The sequence below is a fragment of the Ptychodera flava genome, chromosome 16 (genome assembly GCF_041260155.1).
Source record: "Ptychodera flava strain L36383 chromosome 16, AS_Pfla_20210202, whole genome shotgun sequence".
NCBI classification, from domain to species: domain Eukaryota; kingdom Metazoa; phylum Hemichordata; class Enteropneusta; family Ptychoderidae; genus Ptychodera; species Ptychodera flava.
In genome coordinates, this window is record NC_091943.1 from 21,184,142 (window position 1) to 21,200,891 (window position 16,750).

At 37.2% G+C, this 16,750-nt stretch overlaps 1 protein-coding gene across 1 annotated transcript in view; it reads right to left on the minus strand.

The window, feature by feature from the left end:
* Positions 1–723: 723 nt before the first annotated feature.
* Positions 724–16,750, minus strand: part of LOC139114268 (sodium- and chloride-dependent glycine transporter 1-like) — a 48,917-nt gene continuing 32,890 nt past the window's right edge. Inside the window, exons 2-13 of the mRNA XM_070675862.1 lie at positions 16,271–16,433; positions 15,015–15,146; positions 13,850–14,183; positions 12,563–12,695; positions 11,755–11,889; positions 9,863–9,966; positions 8,838–8,962; positions 8,591–8,703; positions 7,677–7,811; positions 6,379–6,594; positions 5,064–5,225; positions 724–3,213 (exon numbers count right to left, since the gene is read on the minus strand). Coding sequence (XP_070531963.1) covers positions 2,989–3,213; positions 5,064–5,225; positions 6,379–6,594; positions 7,677–7,811; positions 8,591–8,703; positions 8,838–8,962; positions 9,863–9,966; positions 11,755–11,889; positions 12,563–12,695; positions 13,850–14,183; positions 15,015–15,146; positions 16,271–16,433 — 1,977 coding nt within the window. The 3' untranslated portion in view covers positions 724–2,988. The remainder of the gene's footprint in view (positions 3,214–5,063; positions 5,226–6,378; positions 6,595–7,676; positions 7,812–8,590; positions 8,704–8,837; positions 8,963–9,862; positions 9,967–11,754; positions 11,890–12,562; positions 12,696–13,849; positions 14,184–15,014; positions 15,147–16,270; positions 16,434–16,750) is intronic.

Below are 16,750 nucleotides of genomic sequence, written 5' to 3' on the forward strand. Positions count from 1 at the left end.
TTAGGCAGTTTGTTTGGTATTAAATTAAAGGACTTGATTAAATTGAGAAAAGAAATCCCCTTCCTTAGTTACTTCATAATGTTCACTTACTCTTCTGGTCTCTTCTAACTGGCAATACTGCGTGACAGTCGCCAGCACCCAACCAACTTCATACTACACCAGGGTGTGAACCGTAAAAATACTTTCTCAGGTGTATAGCATTTTCATACAACCCCTCTTACAGTGAATTTGAGACCGCTAAGGTTTCAAAAGAATAAAATTGAGCAGAAGTCACATTTAGGACAGTGTACAAAAACGTGCATTGAGGTTGTACGTGCATCAATATTGAAATCCTTGTGATAATCTTTTGCTCAAACTTTCTGTAAGGAAACTAAGCCTTTCTCTTTCAAAATCAAGAATAAATATCAGGGTTCACTGTGCGCAATTCGGTACTAGAGAAACAAATTGCCCAATATTTACCTGCTCTTCAAACTCAAAATTGTTGCCTGCGGCTGTGTTATATCTTCCGGGGAAATTGTCATTTTTGATTTCAGAAAAATAGGCCAGAGAAAGCGATAGTTACTCTAATAGCTTCGAAATGAGCCCCCAACACGTGGTGGACCATTTACAGCCTTGCTCTCACAACTCCATTTGCACAACACAAAGCACACTTTTCACTTGCCAAACTTGGGAACTCACCGCAAAACACCATACCACTCAACAAAATACCACACACGCAGCAGCTTTATTAGAAGAGATACCTTTATTATAAGCTTACAAATATTAGATAAAAACAGCCAAAATATTCAGTTTGTGGTAATTTTACAGTGCCCCGACCTTCATTTAAAGATTGTACACCTCAAAAGACAAAGTTTGGTACATCATTATAAAAATACTGGTTCTTTCTCAAATTATCTTCAAAAGCTTCCCTGAAAGACCATTTTTGGTCCAATATGTACATCTGAAAATTAGGAAGGCAACCATTTGGATTAAAAAGCTGAATTCTTCAGTATAATTTAGACTAGACCATATTGTTAGAAACAGAAGTATAGATTATACATATATATAATATATTATGAAATTTTGGTTCCCTTGTGATGATTGTGTTGGACAATCTCAGTGGAAATACTAGTTAGTCACATTTTGGTTTTTGTGGCACCGCTTGATTTTCATGAGACGCGTGCACTTTCATCTTGGTGTTGTGATTTTGACTTGCTGTGAAACTTTTTCTTTTGGAATTAATGCTTGAGATGGTAGGCAATTGTGATTGTCAGCCGTTACCATCATTGACAAATTTACCACACAACATGGACATTGATTTGACATTCCGCACTACCTATAAATATGATTTCAGTCCCTGATCATAGAGATAAAATCACTTCCACCTTCTCCATGAAAAATCTTTTATATGCTACTTTTCCTATGTACAGAATGTCTATGCAATGCAGCAGCACTTGTACATTATGCGGAGCGTAAACGTTTTCTTGATAACGATCAATGTTTTCAGCTTCAAGTCGGTGTTTATAGTCGCAAACACTTCCCAAACCATAATAAAAGCACTTTGTACACTAAGAAGTTACCGACGAGTTTAAAAACTATCCTTGAGCATTCTTGATAAAGGCTGCATTTGTTTGAAAATCTCTCTCTTTTGTCTTCTCACAGTGGCAGAAAGGCAATCATAACTAATTAAATTGAGAAAATGTCAGAAAAGTTGCAAATTCAATTCATGCAATTGACAAAGGGAACCAAAACTTCGTACCTTTAAAGTTTTGATGATCAGGTTCCATGGTTAATGAAGGCTGATTAATGTGCACCAGTTCATCTCAAATATGGAGATGTTATCTAGCTATCAGAGTTGTACAAAATAACTTTACAGAAAAGACAATAGCAATAGTATACCGCATATAACTGGAAAACTCAGAGATGTTAGTAAAAAAACTGAAAGTAATAAATTCAAAACGAGTATAAAAAAAACAATAGACTACATCGTTCATAACTTATGCCATACTATTTTTCAAATCAATGATATTTTCTGTTGATAATATATTCCATATGAAGGCAGCAGCAAAGTAGGCAGAGACCAAAGGCATTAAACTACTGCGAGGGTAGTACTTGTTGTGGAGAAAACCTGGTTTGAATGGGCTACTAGCTGCTCAGGCATGGACAAATCTCAGAAAATCTGGTGAAAACTGGTCCACACCAGTTTGTGTAAGCATCATTTGGATTGGATGATCACAGATGTCAGCTGAAACTGGTTTGAACCAGACACAAATACACAGCTAGCTTGCATGTGGTGATGAGTGACAATTCAATCAAAAACTGGTTAAAACCAGGCTTTCACACGCTTTGCTCTAAAATGCACTGGGCTTACATTTGACTCCAAATGAACATGTTGGAGTCTAATTTGCGCAAGAATTATTAAAAAGAAGCTGCATCTTACAGACAGGGTCACATTTGTCATTCTTCATGATAAAAAACAGAAAATTCTGCGATTTGCCAAAGTGCAAATTGTATGGTTTTTTTTAACAAAATGGAAACTCTGCAGTATTTTCCAGTTCGCAAATGTAACAGCCCAAGAAGGCTATCGAGCAGATCTTTTGGAGTTTTTTAATCACGATTGGTTTGAAAAGAAAAAAAATGACTTGGATATGATAGAAATCATAGGTAAATTTCATCACAAGATTCAGTCCGCTTAGCTATCATGATTGTTGTACAAAATCTTCAGAGGTAAAATAACGAAGTCAATATCATCAGTTGCTCGACTGCACCCTCCAGATTGGGGGTTAATCTGCTTTACACTGTATGGCAATTATATACTGTACCCCGCTGCAATTTGCTGTAAATTCCCAAACCCCCCTCTCTCAGCCTCTCCCCCCTCCTTGTTCCACTGGAATGACCTGCCTCATTCTTAGAACATACAAAATCACAAATTATTTATGCACCATGGTTGATGGAACTAAGCACGAGACTAAAAAAAAAAAATCATTCTTCCAGTGGGACAATCTTTGGTTAAACTTTCTCATTTTCCTCAAAACCAGGGTTGGCACCGCCTTCGGTGGCTGGGGAGGGAGTGTACCTGACTGCTGGTTCTGACGCAGCCTTGGACTTCTTCGGAAGCTCCAGTTTGCCACCCATGGTGGTGCCTCCCCTCTTGTGCATCTCCCAGGCTTCCTGTCGGTGGTGCTGCAGTGCTGGCCCCCAGCTTGCTGTAGGTGAGCTCATAGCCTTCCAGCGCTGTTTGAGGGAGAAAAAATGAATAGTGTTAAATTCTTTTAACCCTTTCACTCCCTTTTCCCTGTGTGGAGTCCAACGTTACCATGGATAACAATGACACTGGGCCAAACCACAGATGTGTGATAGGGTTTGTATACGTATATAAGTACATAAACAATAAACATCAGTTATTTGGTCAAATTTTGGTGTCTGAGTTAATGTTTCCCAGGATGCTCTGTTTAAGAACATTGTGTTTTTGTAAAATGTTTATGGCTGTGCACATATGAATACACTGAGAAGTCACCAGCTTTGAATTGAAAAGCGAAAGAATTTGTTTCTGCTGATGGACGCACGCAACATGAGGTTACAGTGAGTGCATGTTTTTGATGAAAAAAGCACAATGAAACTCTCCTTTGCATGTTTGTGAAATTCAAGAACATGCTGATCACATGGTATGCATGTAGATACATTATAAAAGGGCCAGTAACTCTAACTTTGAATGATTTTTGTTTTCACTTTTTTTTATCTGTCAATTGCAATATCTTGTGCTACTCCTAAAAAGCATGTTGAAACATCCACTATTTAGCTTGTCAATACAGCATTTATATGCGTAAAATGCACGGTAATTGTTTCACATTTAAATTCTAGTTTTGACCAGAATTCACTTGCCAAAGATAACACAATGCAGTCTACCCATGTACAGGCTGAGTTGACAAGCTGAATACTGTGAATCTCAACATACTTTGGGGAATAGAAAAAGAAATTTTGGTTGATGTAAAAAACAAAAATAGTTAAAAAAAATTATAAAAAGTTTAGAATTACTAGCCCTTTGTCTCATTATTTCAATGCGTAATACAAGAATCAACTGGAACCTCATATCAGAAACCAACGCCGGGGAATGCCGTGTGGTAGGAACAGTCAGAAAGCTCACAAACATATTGCTGGCAGATGTTATGATTTATATCCACAGCAGTTTAGGAAATCTATGGAAAATAACGGTAAAATATTGACGCTGGTATTTCTGACAGGTTGCCTGGCAGAATGAAATCATACCCGCCCCATAATGTGCCGTATGTCTCCCATTCTGTATGCTCCGGAATACACCATCTCTGATTCAGCAAGGCAAAGTTTACAAATATTTCAACCTATCCATACGGTAGATAATTGTACTTCACCTTCACAGCAAAACTTTATCTGAACCACACTAGGTGGGGAAACACTTATTTTCAAGTCTGTTTCATAGCTTTGTTTACCTGATCTGACTGTAAGAAGGTTTGAGGGCATGTTCAGTTTACAACTCTTTCAGGGCATTTCAAGTTTCAAATTAACATTAATATAAACCTTCTCGTAAATATAAAATATTGACAAAACAAAAGAATTTGACTCTTTTCATTTAATGGGCCAGTGAGATCTAACTTTTGATAATTTTTCCATGTCAACTTAAAATGTCAACTATTTTCCTGTTCTTATTCCCAAAAGCATGTGTTCAGCTTGTTAACTCGGCCTGTACATGTGTAGACTACATTGTTATTGTTGGCAAGCCAATACTGGTCTGGACTAGAATTCAAATATAAAGTAAAATGTAAACAATATAAGTGCATTTTACACTTGTAGACGCTGCAAGTCTTGACAACAGGCTAAAAAGTTAATGTTTCAACTTGCTTTGGGAATATAACAAGAACTTGCAATTGAAATACAAAATCAAAAAGTGAAAAAAATAATTGAATGTTACAGCTGCTGGCCCTCTACCATTCCACATTTCACGTCCGTGAAAGTGAAAAGAAAACCAGATCACTTTTTTAAAAAAAATAAACAAAATGGCTTAGAATGCCTGATTCTTTACAATGGTTCGGTCTATCTGTCATACTTACGTCAACCAGGCTGCCTTCTGCCTTGACAAATTCAATAACCCAGAATATGGGAATCCACATGATGGCCGTAATGATAATGAGCCAACCAATGGCCCTGGCCCAAACGGCCTGCTCACCAACTCCAGGTTCTTGCCAGTTGATGAAGTTGAACATGAGAATGAACTGGAAAAGAGGAAAGTGTAAGAAATATCAGACCATACTTTCATGGATATGTTGGCCAGGAAGTTAAATAGAGGGTGTATCTTCTCAACTAGGATACGAAAGAGGATCAACGATGGGTTATTGATTAAAAGAAAACTACGAAAAAGTGGCGCAAGTGCCAGTGAACGAACCGCAAACATCATGAACCGTAGATCAAGTAATACAATAATATTACTTACAAACAGAGTACTCTTACTACTGGGCCCTATCATCTGATGGCCAGATGAGCACCACCTGTTCACAACTGGGCCAAATCCCAAATTACATTGCGTGATGTTTCAATGGGCATTGAATAACTTCTTATTATCGTTAGTCTTAACAACCCCTTGACTACCTTGTATGCCACATATTTCAGGCGCCATAAGGAATAACTGTATATGTATCTCGAGTGCTGGTAAATTCTGGTGACATCCCATTTCTCACATTCCTGGCCGCTGGGAGTGCGGGATCGACAGTGTGGGAAAAATCGATCCCACACTCTCAGAAACCGTCCCACACTCTGCAGTAAATATTACACGAGCTCTGATTGGATGATAAACAGTCTTTTTGTTCCACGCGCAAAATGTTATCCAATGGCACGACGAGTAACACACGGACCAGAACTACAAAGTAAGCAGGTCAAAGTACAGTGGCAGACGACAGACTTGTCACGATTTTGGATAATGTTGTACGTGTCCAATGTGAATTTAACGCATTTTGTGGTCATGTGAGAAAAATAATCTCACACACCAAGGACCTGGGATCAGATTTCTCACACTCGTTGGGGATATTTTGTCTCACACTCGCCTGCGGCTCGTGTGAGACAAAATATCCCCAACTCGTGTGAGAAATCTGATCCCAGGTCCTTGGGGGTGTGAGATTCTATTAATCTCCTCACGATATATTAGTCAAGGAGTGAATACTAGTGTGCATTACTCAATACAAATGTTTGTACTTCAAATCAGAACTTTAGGACGACATACTTAAAAAAGATGTAAGAAGCATTTCAGGTTTTTTTTTCTCATTTTATTTATATCTTTAAATGTTCGGCAACAGTCCAGTAATGTTCACTCTCAGCTTTCACTTCAGTAATGCTACCGTTGGTCCAACATTGGAAAATAATATTTTTACTTACTGTGAGAATTCCAGGAGTAATGGCACACCAATTGAGTGGCCACCACAGAAACAGGGGGAAGTCGACCCAACTGCTGCCGATCATTGTACGGATGTCATTCAAGAATCGCTTGACACCATATATCCAGCCAATGCTGATAACTTCAGACAGGCCGTATATCAACAGAGCGAAACTTGCAGCGTAAGAGTCTATGAGTTCAGCCCAATAGAAGCCAGCCTAGCATGAAACATGAAAAACAAAGTAATTAGTAGAATGTAACTCAAGGGGGAGGGGTGCACAATATTTCCTAAGATTGCCCATGACTGCAGTGGCCTATTCATGCCCTCAGTCGATGCAAGTCCACTGTTTCATCTGACAGTCAAACACTGGTCTAGCAATTGGTACATCATTTGCAGATGATGGAAACTGGTTCAAGTCATCTATGGTTACTAGGGGTCAAAGTTCAAAATAGTGCCAGATAGAACAAGAAGACAACTAGTGATTAAGACTCTGCATTTTACAAAAACTGTGAAAACTTTTATAAAATAGAAGTGTTTCCTTGTTTATGTAAATGAAGTGCCTAAAAAAATGATCCAAAACCATTGACAATAAGGCTCCATGGCCGTACCAGAAACTAAATACTTTTACTAAACTGAACAGCAAATTTTGATAATTTTTCTCATCAGAAAAAAAACTGGACAAACAGCTACTTGAATTGTCTTCTTTAATATTTGAAGGTCACATATTTTTTTCAAATTGTGCAAAAACAAGTCTACTGTATGCAACTAGAACACATAATTTGCAATGGACCATACACACCATAATAGACATTTTAACATGTGAATGAGAACACATAAATGGCAGTGGCTTTCGAATTGGAAGCCATGAACACTGTTGTCACCTATACCATGAAGGTAACACTTGACAGATTGAAGTCCCACCAGCTCTATCTTTTTGCATTTTTTTTTTCAATAAGGAGGTTTGAAATCAAAAGAAATGTATGTGAAAACGCTTACTGAAGTGTGTACACAGAACATTTTTCAAACATTTGTGACAAGCGTTACTGTAAACTTACACTGTAACAAGTCAATAATTTTTTACTTCCAAATCATATATGGCCGCCGCGGCGAGATTACAGAAACTGAATCCATTGCAAAGGATTTAACAGTGATATTTTCAAAAACAATACAGTTTAATGACTGGATGAAAAAACATCTTTCCTAAGGATCAGATGGTAATTTTTTTTAAGCAAAATACAACAAAGTACAGCTCAAGGGGCTTTAATGGACTCAATGATGTGTAAATCTGGCTAACTTTACCTGTGTCACACACGGCAGCGCCAAAAGATAACCGAAAATGCACATTCCCAACATAACAAATGTCTTGTACTTCTTCCCCCATTCGGATGGGAACTGGTCCACGATGGCCGTGCACACCGTCTCACATATAGTAAACTGAAATGAAAGAACAAGGAAAAAGCTATGTAGAAAAACTGACATATTGGATAAAAGTCTTGAGACTGAGAGTTTTGTAAAATGGTAAAATTTCCGGCTGACTCGCAGCGTGTTTGCAAGGTTATATCTGATTGGTCGATTGTCACTATTCACAGCAACTTAGGGAGTTTATTTGTATTATTTAATTATAGAGGTAAGATTCTGCCAACCAATCGGATAACAGCTTCGAAATCGCTGCAAGTCGGCCCAAAATTTCTAGTTGCTGCGTAGACTGTTCTTCATAGTTCAACTCCAGACGTTATCATCACACACACAATTCCGTAATTTTTCAAGTTATCTAGAGGGCATACGATGACGACCACATAATTCTTTCTGTTGCCTGTTTTTTTGTTTGTGTGTTTTTATGTTGTATTTTTTGAAAGAAAATTGACCATAATCCATAACAGAGATCTTCTTTTAAGATGACAGACAGACAATGTAATTTTTTTTTTCTGTACTGAGCCCCAATCACTTTTAATTTGTCTTGGTCCTTTTCAATAGTTTAAAATTTTGCTTAAACTTTCCTCAAGTAAACCAAAAAACCATACAATTTAATATTTGAAATTTAAAAAGAAGCTACCATATACCTAACTCAGTGGGAGATATTAGATTAATTTTGCATTTTACGTCAAAACATCTCCCCAAGCTTCTACAAAATGTGAAATTCTGTACGTGATCAACTTTAGTGAAAAATCAGCATCAAAATTTGCGTATGTTGTTCACTGTGCACCTGGACTCACCTGACTGTCTAATCCAAGCGTGAGTAACATGAAGAAGAAAAGGAAAGACCACAGGGGTGACACTGGAAGACGAGCAACTGCTTCCGGATAAGCAATGAAGGCGAGACCAAAACCTGGAACGCAGCATCAACAACAACAAATACATTATACAGCTTCAAAAATAAATTATATGTTCTCTCAGTACTGATGCACGGATCATCAAAGTTACATATGACACAGAAGAATATTGACAAAATTTCATTCTTACCTTGGTCAACGACCTCACCAACTGGCCTCCCTAGCTCATTGGCCATGAAACCGATGATGGAAAAGATCACAAAACCCGCAAATACACTTGTCAGGCAGTTGAGGTTGGCCACGATCAGAGTATCCCTACAGAACGGAGAATGATGCGTACAGAGTAGGATACAAAGTCATTTTCCAGGATCAAAAAATGATACTTTCACATCAACATTCTAAACCCTTTCAGGCCTGAATTTCTGACAATTAATTTGCCATCAACTACCCCTATACATAAGGATGTACTTCTGAAAGGGTTAGGAAGAAATCTCTATCTACACATCAAAAAGCAATGCCAGGTTGTCAAGGGACATATAGACATTAGGAAAATGTTCAAAACCTACAAAAAAAGGGCTTTTGACATTTGATGATACAAGGTGCAATGATGGCAGGCCTTTTGAACGGAATGTGTACACCCTTTTTTGTGGGAAAATTGAACTTTCACAGTAGAGACTGACTGTTATATATATAAATACATTATTAAGGGGATTAAATTCATCAAGGAAGCTATCAACAAACTGTACACTAGCCAATTCTGATATTTTTTGTCCTAAAAGCTGACATCAAGTTTTAGAAACTGCTTCCCCCTGCCATAGATGATTGTGCCCATCAAGGTATTCATTGACTATTGATAAATTCCAAACATTTGATATGCACTTATTCACGTTCCAACAAAGTTGCATTTGTTGTGAATTACAATCTAGCTGCTTTTGACCAACTGATGGCTGTTGACAATCAACCGATATGCAAGACAGATATGTAGAATACGTGTCGCCAGCTAGTACATCCATTCATGTACGGCTCATATCAAACTATGGGAATGGAGACAAAATGGGGACAATGGTATTCAATCAACTAATGAGGCCCAATCTTCTGAGACACGTACTGCACCTTGCCCTATTTATGATGGTGAGTGATTACACCATAAAATCAGCTGCAATATCTGATCTGATAAATGTCACAGTTTTCTTGAGCTTTGTCATTCCTGCTCACCTGTAACAGTTGTTGTGGAATCTGTTGTAGGAAGCCAATGTGATCAGACCGCCCCAGGAAGCACTTAGAGAATAGAAGATCTGTACAGCGGCATCCAACCATACCTGTAAAGGTTACAATTTTATATTATTATCCTTGGTGAAGAAAAATCATAAAAATTGCACTGAAATACCACTGAATTTATTTGCAATAGAGTCTCTATACACAATTTAGTACGACTGTACCTTGTCATATCTCGGGAATGTAAGTTTTCTTAACTTATAACCCTTTGCACGTGACACAGCAATCCATTGCAAAATATAGCAGACATCAAAATCCTGGCTATAGTTGATGAAAAGTGTGGAGTCAGCATTTTTCGTTCACAGGTCTCTCTATGCATGAAAAACTTTCCCTCATCAAATTTCCCTCGAAATTAAAAATGGTCAAAACTGTTGAGTTCATTTACTTTTGCCTGGGCATGCACTTGATCAAGTTTCATGAAAATAATACTCATAGAAGAACATTTTTCTTGCAATTCTTAGTGTAATCATAAGTTGGAGAGAACATTTAGGAATCGTTTTTGCACAATTCCTACATCTGACACAATTTTTTTGCATGGCTTTTGGCAACTAACTAAAGCTTTACTCTGGACGAAAGCTTGACGTTAAATGTACCGGGGCTATTAGGGTTTTTTTGCCAATTAAAAGAACTAATTTGCCAAATGGGATAATCCTTTTATGAGCTATCTACACACAGATGAACCTTTTAATGGTGAAAATCCAGTCAACAATTAATATGAAAGTCTCAAACGCCAAATAGTGAGTTAAGATAGCTTAGATGTCTTAAAATCCTACAGAATGGCATCTTAATTGTGAAAAATGGAAGGCAGTTGAGCATACTGGTTTTGTCCAGGTGGTCCATGGTCACGCTTCACATACAGTGAAACAATTATACAATTTCTAAAAGTACCAATTCACCAGATCCAATTCATCTTGCTGTGTTCCTAAGGCGTACTTTGATCTGATCTCAGACCACGTTCAGTTTTTGAGGAGTGAATTGGGGCACAAGAAAGCGAGTGACTGGACACACAGACACACCATATCGCACGAGAATTACATTTGCATATTTGCCATTCAGTTCCAACAATGGCATGTTTTTGACATTATTCAATGCAAATATGAGGCGATGTATCCCCATTTGAATGTAAAAAAGGAAAATGCCATGCAGGCGAATTGCTCTCGGAAGAATCATAAACTTGTGCTGGAACACATGCCTTTAAGCATTAAATACATAATTGATAAATTTTTTTGTCAATTACTTTAACCTTCATTTCACATGATAGAACACAAATATGGACAATATAGAGTCTTTTACATTTAAAACGCTGAAAATTTTCAGTATACTCAAGAAATTCACATTTTGACTATAATATTTTTTGTTAATGTACAAGACTTTTTATTTTCAAGGAAGAAATTTGAGGTAGCTTTGACATTGTATGTAAAAAACAGCATTTTCTTTCATTATTTTTGATAAGATGGTTGTGAAATTAAATACCACTTATGTAAAAATGCTTACAGAGCAGAGATGAGATCACAGAATGTTTTACAAACATTGACGATGAGCACACATATTAGATTTTAACAAATAAAATAATTTTTTGAGTTACAATTCAAATATGGCCGCTGCAATTAAATATTGGTGTCAGTGGCTGAATTTAATAATCAAAATCCATCACCAAAGATTGAAATAGTGACATTTTAAGGGACAATATATAGCTGAATTACTGGAATCCAAGACCTTTCCTCTGAAGATTTCATGGTATTATTTGGGTGAGTAAAATGCAAATATTTACAGCTGGGGCTTTAAAATGTTAATATAGATATTGTTCCCCCTAGAAAAGGATTTTTGCTAACCTGTGGCTTGGAGAGTGTTTCCCAGTTAGGCGTGATGAAGAATAATACACCGTCGTAATATCCTGGCAAAGTGACACCGCGAATTAGCAAAATAAACAGGACGACATACGGAAACGTTGCTGTGAAGTACACCACCTGGAGGAATTGATTAACAAACAAACATACAATATTGATTTCTAGGTATACTTATAAGCAGACATTGTGGCCCATGGAATCTAGGTACAAACTAAAATAGGGCACATTTCAAAATCCATTTCAGCTTTTACAGATGACAGAGATATCAACTCTTATTTTTTGGTAAAATATAGGAGTTGCCTGTGAGAAGGTGAGAGGCTTTAATACACAAAAACATGTTGGAATCATGCATATTAAGCTTATACTAGAAATTTGAGAAGTTAAATAACAATTTCACAAGTATGAGAATGGATAGACTTGCACACAGAATGGTTCTAACACTATTTTTGAATATGTTTGAAGAGAATTTGTTTTGTACCAAGATACAGAATTAAGAAAATGGCTAGTAATAGTATCACTTTGTTGAAACCAGGTGGTATAATATATGCCATTATAGCTCAGATAATGGCTAACCTCTATTGAAATACACTGAAGAACTGTCTGAATATTAAATATAAATCACCATATGTGGACTAATATTTCAAATAAATCAACCAAAAATACAACACAAGTTGACCTACATAACATTGATTTGTACACCTAACATAATTCACTCATTACTCAGACAAAACGACAGCAAAATGATATGAAATCCGCAAAATACAAAGCGGGAAGATTGTTTTACAAAACTCACTTTTCCTGAGGACTTGATTCCTTTGAACAAACAACAGAAAACAATGAACCAGGCAAAGAGCATGCACAATGCAAGTTGCCAGACGATATGGCCGGTCTCTGTGATGTCGCTGCTTCTCTGAAGCACCTGTCGCCTGGAATGTAGACACGAGAGGGAAAAAAATGAGAAACACATGTTGACTTGACTTTGAAGGTCGTGAAATTTTTGACAATGAAACTTCTTTTGCAGAAATTGAAACAACTGGTAATTTCATTCATTATTATACTGCAAGGCAAAACGACCAACAACCGACCAGTAAACTGTCACAGTAAAAGGGGTCTCTAGCCGAACTTTTCTGAAAGAGAGTAACTGATAACTCAGCCATTCACTGGGAATTTATTTTTAGATTGTGAAAATAAAAAATCTAGCTCCAAATTTAACAGTTATATATGTATGAAATTACGACACAAATTTTGAGAAAAAGTTTTAAACCTTTCAATTTCGAGTTGGTATAACCTTATATGAACTCAAGGTGTGAATGGATTAATTAATAGTCGCGCCAGCGGCTTACTGACTACGCATGCGCTTATTCATAATATACTATGCGAGTAACCGGAAGTGTACCATACCCTTCTTTCATGGGCGCCGCCATGTTTTTTTTTTTTGAGTACTCGTAAATAAACAAAAACGAAACAAATTACTATTATATAACATGCCTTTTATAAAATATACCTCTTTTATTAGCCAGTAAATGCTATTATGCACCTTTTCGCTGATACAAAATATCGTAAATATAGATAAAGGGAGAAAACTGTCGTGCATATGAACGGGGGCATACGCAAAGAATGCTGGGATTTAATTATAGAAGAGCGCCCCCTGTGTCAGCAATTAGATTCAAAATTCCCATTTTTTAGACGGAACGCTATAGTTTTCAGCTTGCAAGTGGAAGGTGGGCAGATCGGTTATCATTGCAATGATAATGATTGCATAATACGTCCCTAATGTTTATCGCAATAGGCTGTTATCATTGTAAAAATTGCCATTTTTGTCCAAATTTTTACACGCTACAGAAAATCTATACCTGCCCTGCTGCAGGGTTGACGTCGTGTACGTACGTGAACTGCTTTCATCAGAGGGAAACTGGGCATAGTTGTCATATAAACGTTTATGAAGTAACAATTACAGTTTATCATGAATCAATACAATAACATTGCCAATCTTTAATAACCCCTGGCGCGACACCAAGGGCTGAGCCCTATATAATATTATTATATAATGACTAATTAATTGATGTTTCAAATAACTTACTCCCAGTACTCCTCACTTGGTCTAGATCTTTGTTTTTCAAAGGGATCTCTGTAATTGCTGACATCATCAGGTAGCGAAACATTGTAGTAATCACGTTCACTGTGCGTCATATTGGCGATGGGCACACAAACGTTACTATCATTTATGATGCCACCACCGGACAGGCAATTGTCAAAGAGGTCACTGCACATGTCGGTGTTCCAGCTATGATCACAGCCGATCCACGGCAGGGACTTTGTGAAGGACGCAAACATGTAGTAGATGGTGTACGTGATGATGACGTTATAGGAGATGCCCACGTACGCCGACACCAACATCATTCCGATTCCCACACCTGGTATGTGGAACAGAGCATGATAACACAATAAAACACAGTAATATGACAAATAAGGCCATATAACGATATCACACATTACATCAGGCTTAAACTGAGCATGATCATCAGAAGCAAGTACCGTAGGCTTATGCTCATTCCTTCCTATTTTCTATTAATATCTGATTAACAATTTCAACAAAACCAAGTCTGATTAATATTGGTAATCTTTAATTAATCCGAACAAAGACAAGATACAAAAATTCAATGAATAAGTGCTCTAGCCAACCAAGAATCTCACTTTACTGGCATACTGAGAAATACAGAGAAATTTCATACAGAGGAATATCTAAACTTCAGAAGATTTGCTGGTGCAAATATAATTTTATTGAGTGTTATTCTTAATCTATCACTTTTCAAGACTTTTTGTAGCATGTAAAAAACAATTTCTTATTAAACTTCTGAAGAGATGTCTATATGCCTGGTGTTAATTGGTTGATAAGGTTGTGTGTGATGTCAAATATTTTCTGTGTTTGTTTGATTTTCTATTCACATCAAAATATACTGGAATTGGTACACAGACAGACACACACACACATATATAAAAAGGTAGGAATTTAAATTGCCGTACATACATAAAAATAGGCAAAACTGTCCTTGGCTGGATATAGGTTACCTTTTTTAAAAATTATTCATACACCATCCAATTAAAAAGAAAAATTAACTGTTGACCCACACTTTTTTAAATTTAGTTTGCACTGCCAGAATTTTTACCATAGTTAGAAAATCATTATCACTGATTGGATGTTGCGTATAACCTAGTGTCTCCACCTTCCTGCCTTTCCCTCTTACCTCGCATCATTGGAATTGCATTCCAGCACTGGATGGGCCCACGGCTGGAGTACTGACCAAACGACAGCTCAAGCAGGAAGATGGGAAGGCCAGCGAATGCCAACATGATGGCATACGGAATGAGAAAAGCACCTGTATAATAAGAGAAAACACCAAAATTTAGTATCCCGTTCACTCCATGAGTATGAAGGTCTATTAGAATGCCCATCAAAACAGTGGGGTATAATTGTATTACCATTGGTGTGTATTGGATGTACAACCATGGTTACAGACTCTGTAATGGGGTGCTGAAAATTATGGCACTTCAAACTACAAATTGTTGGAGGTAACCTGTTGCTAATGGTTGGTAAAAGAAATTTTGAACGATGCAATGTTTTATGTACCAGTGATGTGCCTGAATGGTTTTGCCCAAGTGCCATATTGTGGAGAGAATTACGACCTTTCATTGAGTGACATTGCACCCAGTATTCACATTTCACTTAAAAACTCAGTCTTGCACGAAACACAGTTGTTGAGCAAATACACTTTCCAGCAAGCATATCTTGGTTGAGTGACACATTAATACTGAATGACTTTAAATATCCTCCACATTTTGAGTCACTTTGAGCATCAATTCTAAGGTCGCAATTTGACCGTCTACATGTCAAAATAAAGTCACTCAACTTAAAAGTAAACGTTAAAATCATGGTATATTCAATAGATCACTGTGGCAATGCTTTGATATTTTCACAGTTGTCAAAAATAATTATTGACGTATATCAAGAAATAGACTATTAAGTAATTCCAAATAGCGCTCATTTATGTTTTGAAAGGTATTTCTGGTAAAATTTGGTTTAAAAAATTGTTTGATGTGTCATACCCTAAGGGGTACTAACTACCCCAGAATTTGACCAGAAATGGACAGACCGTGCAAGAAAATTTAAGTTTTAAGGTAAAATGGGTCTCAGGGTCAGATGTTCGCTCTCTAAAATTAAATTTACAATTCAGTTTTAGCCTACCACTTGTGAGCCTACCACTTGCGAAAATCTAGAATCGTGGTATTTTTCCCCATACAGAAAACACAAGGATGGCAGCCATTTTGAATCTCAAATATCAGTAGACATTGGGTAATTTGTTTCTCTTTTGTTTCTTCCTGACAATTAAGAACAGAGATCTGCACTGTAAGCAATTTTTCAAACATTTTCAATCAGATATGAAGCTTGCCAGGATTTCCAAGAACAACAATATCTGACCTAGGGGATTTAAAAGAAACTTACCGCCGCCATTTTTGTAACACAGGTAGGGGAAACGCCAGACATTACCGAGACCCACGGCATACCCGACACAGGAAAGGATGAAATCTATCTGGCTTCCCCAGTTGCCACGCTCCTTGTTCTCATCGCCATTCTCCTCCTCAACAGCCACCAGCACTAGGTTGCTCTGCAAGTTGAAGACAAATATGCAACTATTTAAGTTGAAAAATTCCATTCCGTTGTCGTTGAACATTTTTTTACGACAATCATACAGGGTTAACACTTTGAAATGACATGCCACCAAAAAAATTCCATTACCTGGGCCATCATGTTCCAATTATTATTACCCAGCCAAAAGTTGAAAATGCCGTTTGAATAAAGGACAGAGCTCTTACAAACTGACCGTGCATCAAGTGCAGCCAGTAAAGCTAAATGTTCTTGCAAAAATGAGTTTGCCAGTGGTACCTTGTCAGACAAGCAATTCTTTACCATAGCAAAGAGATT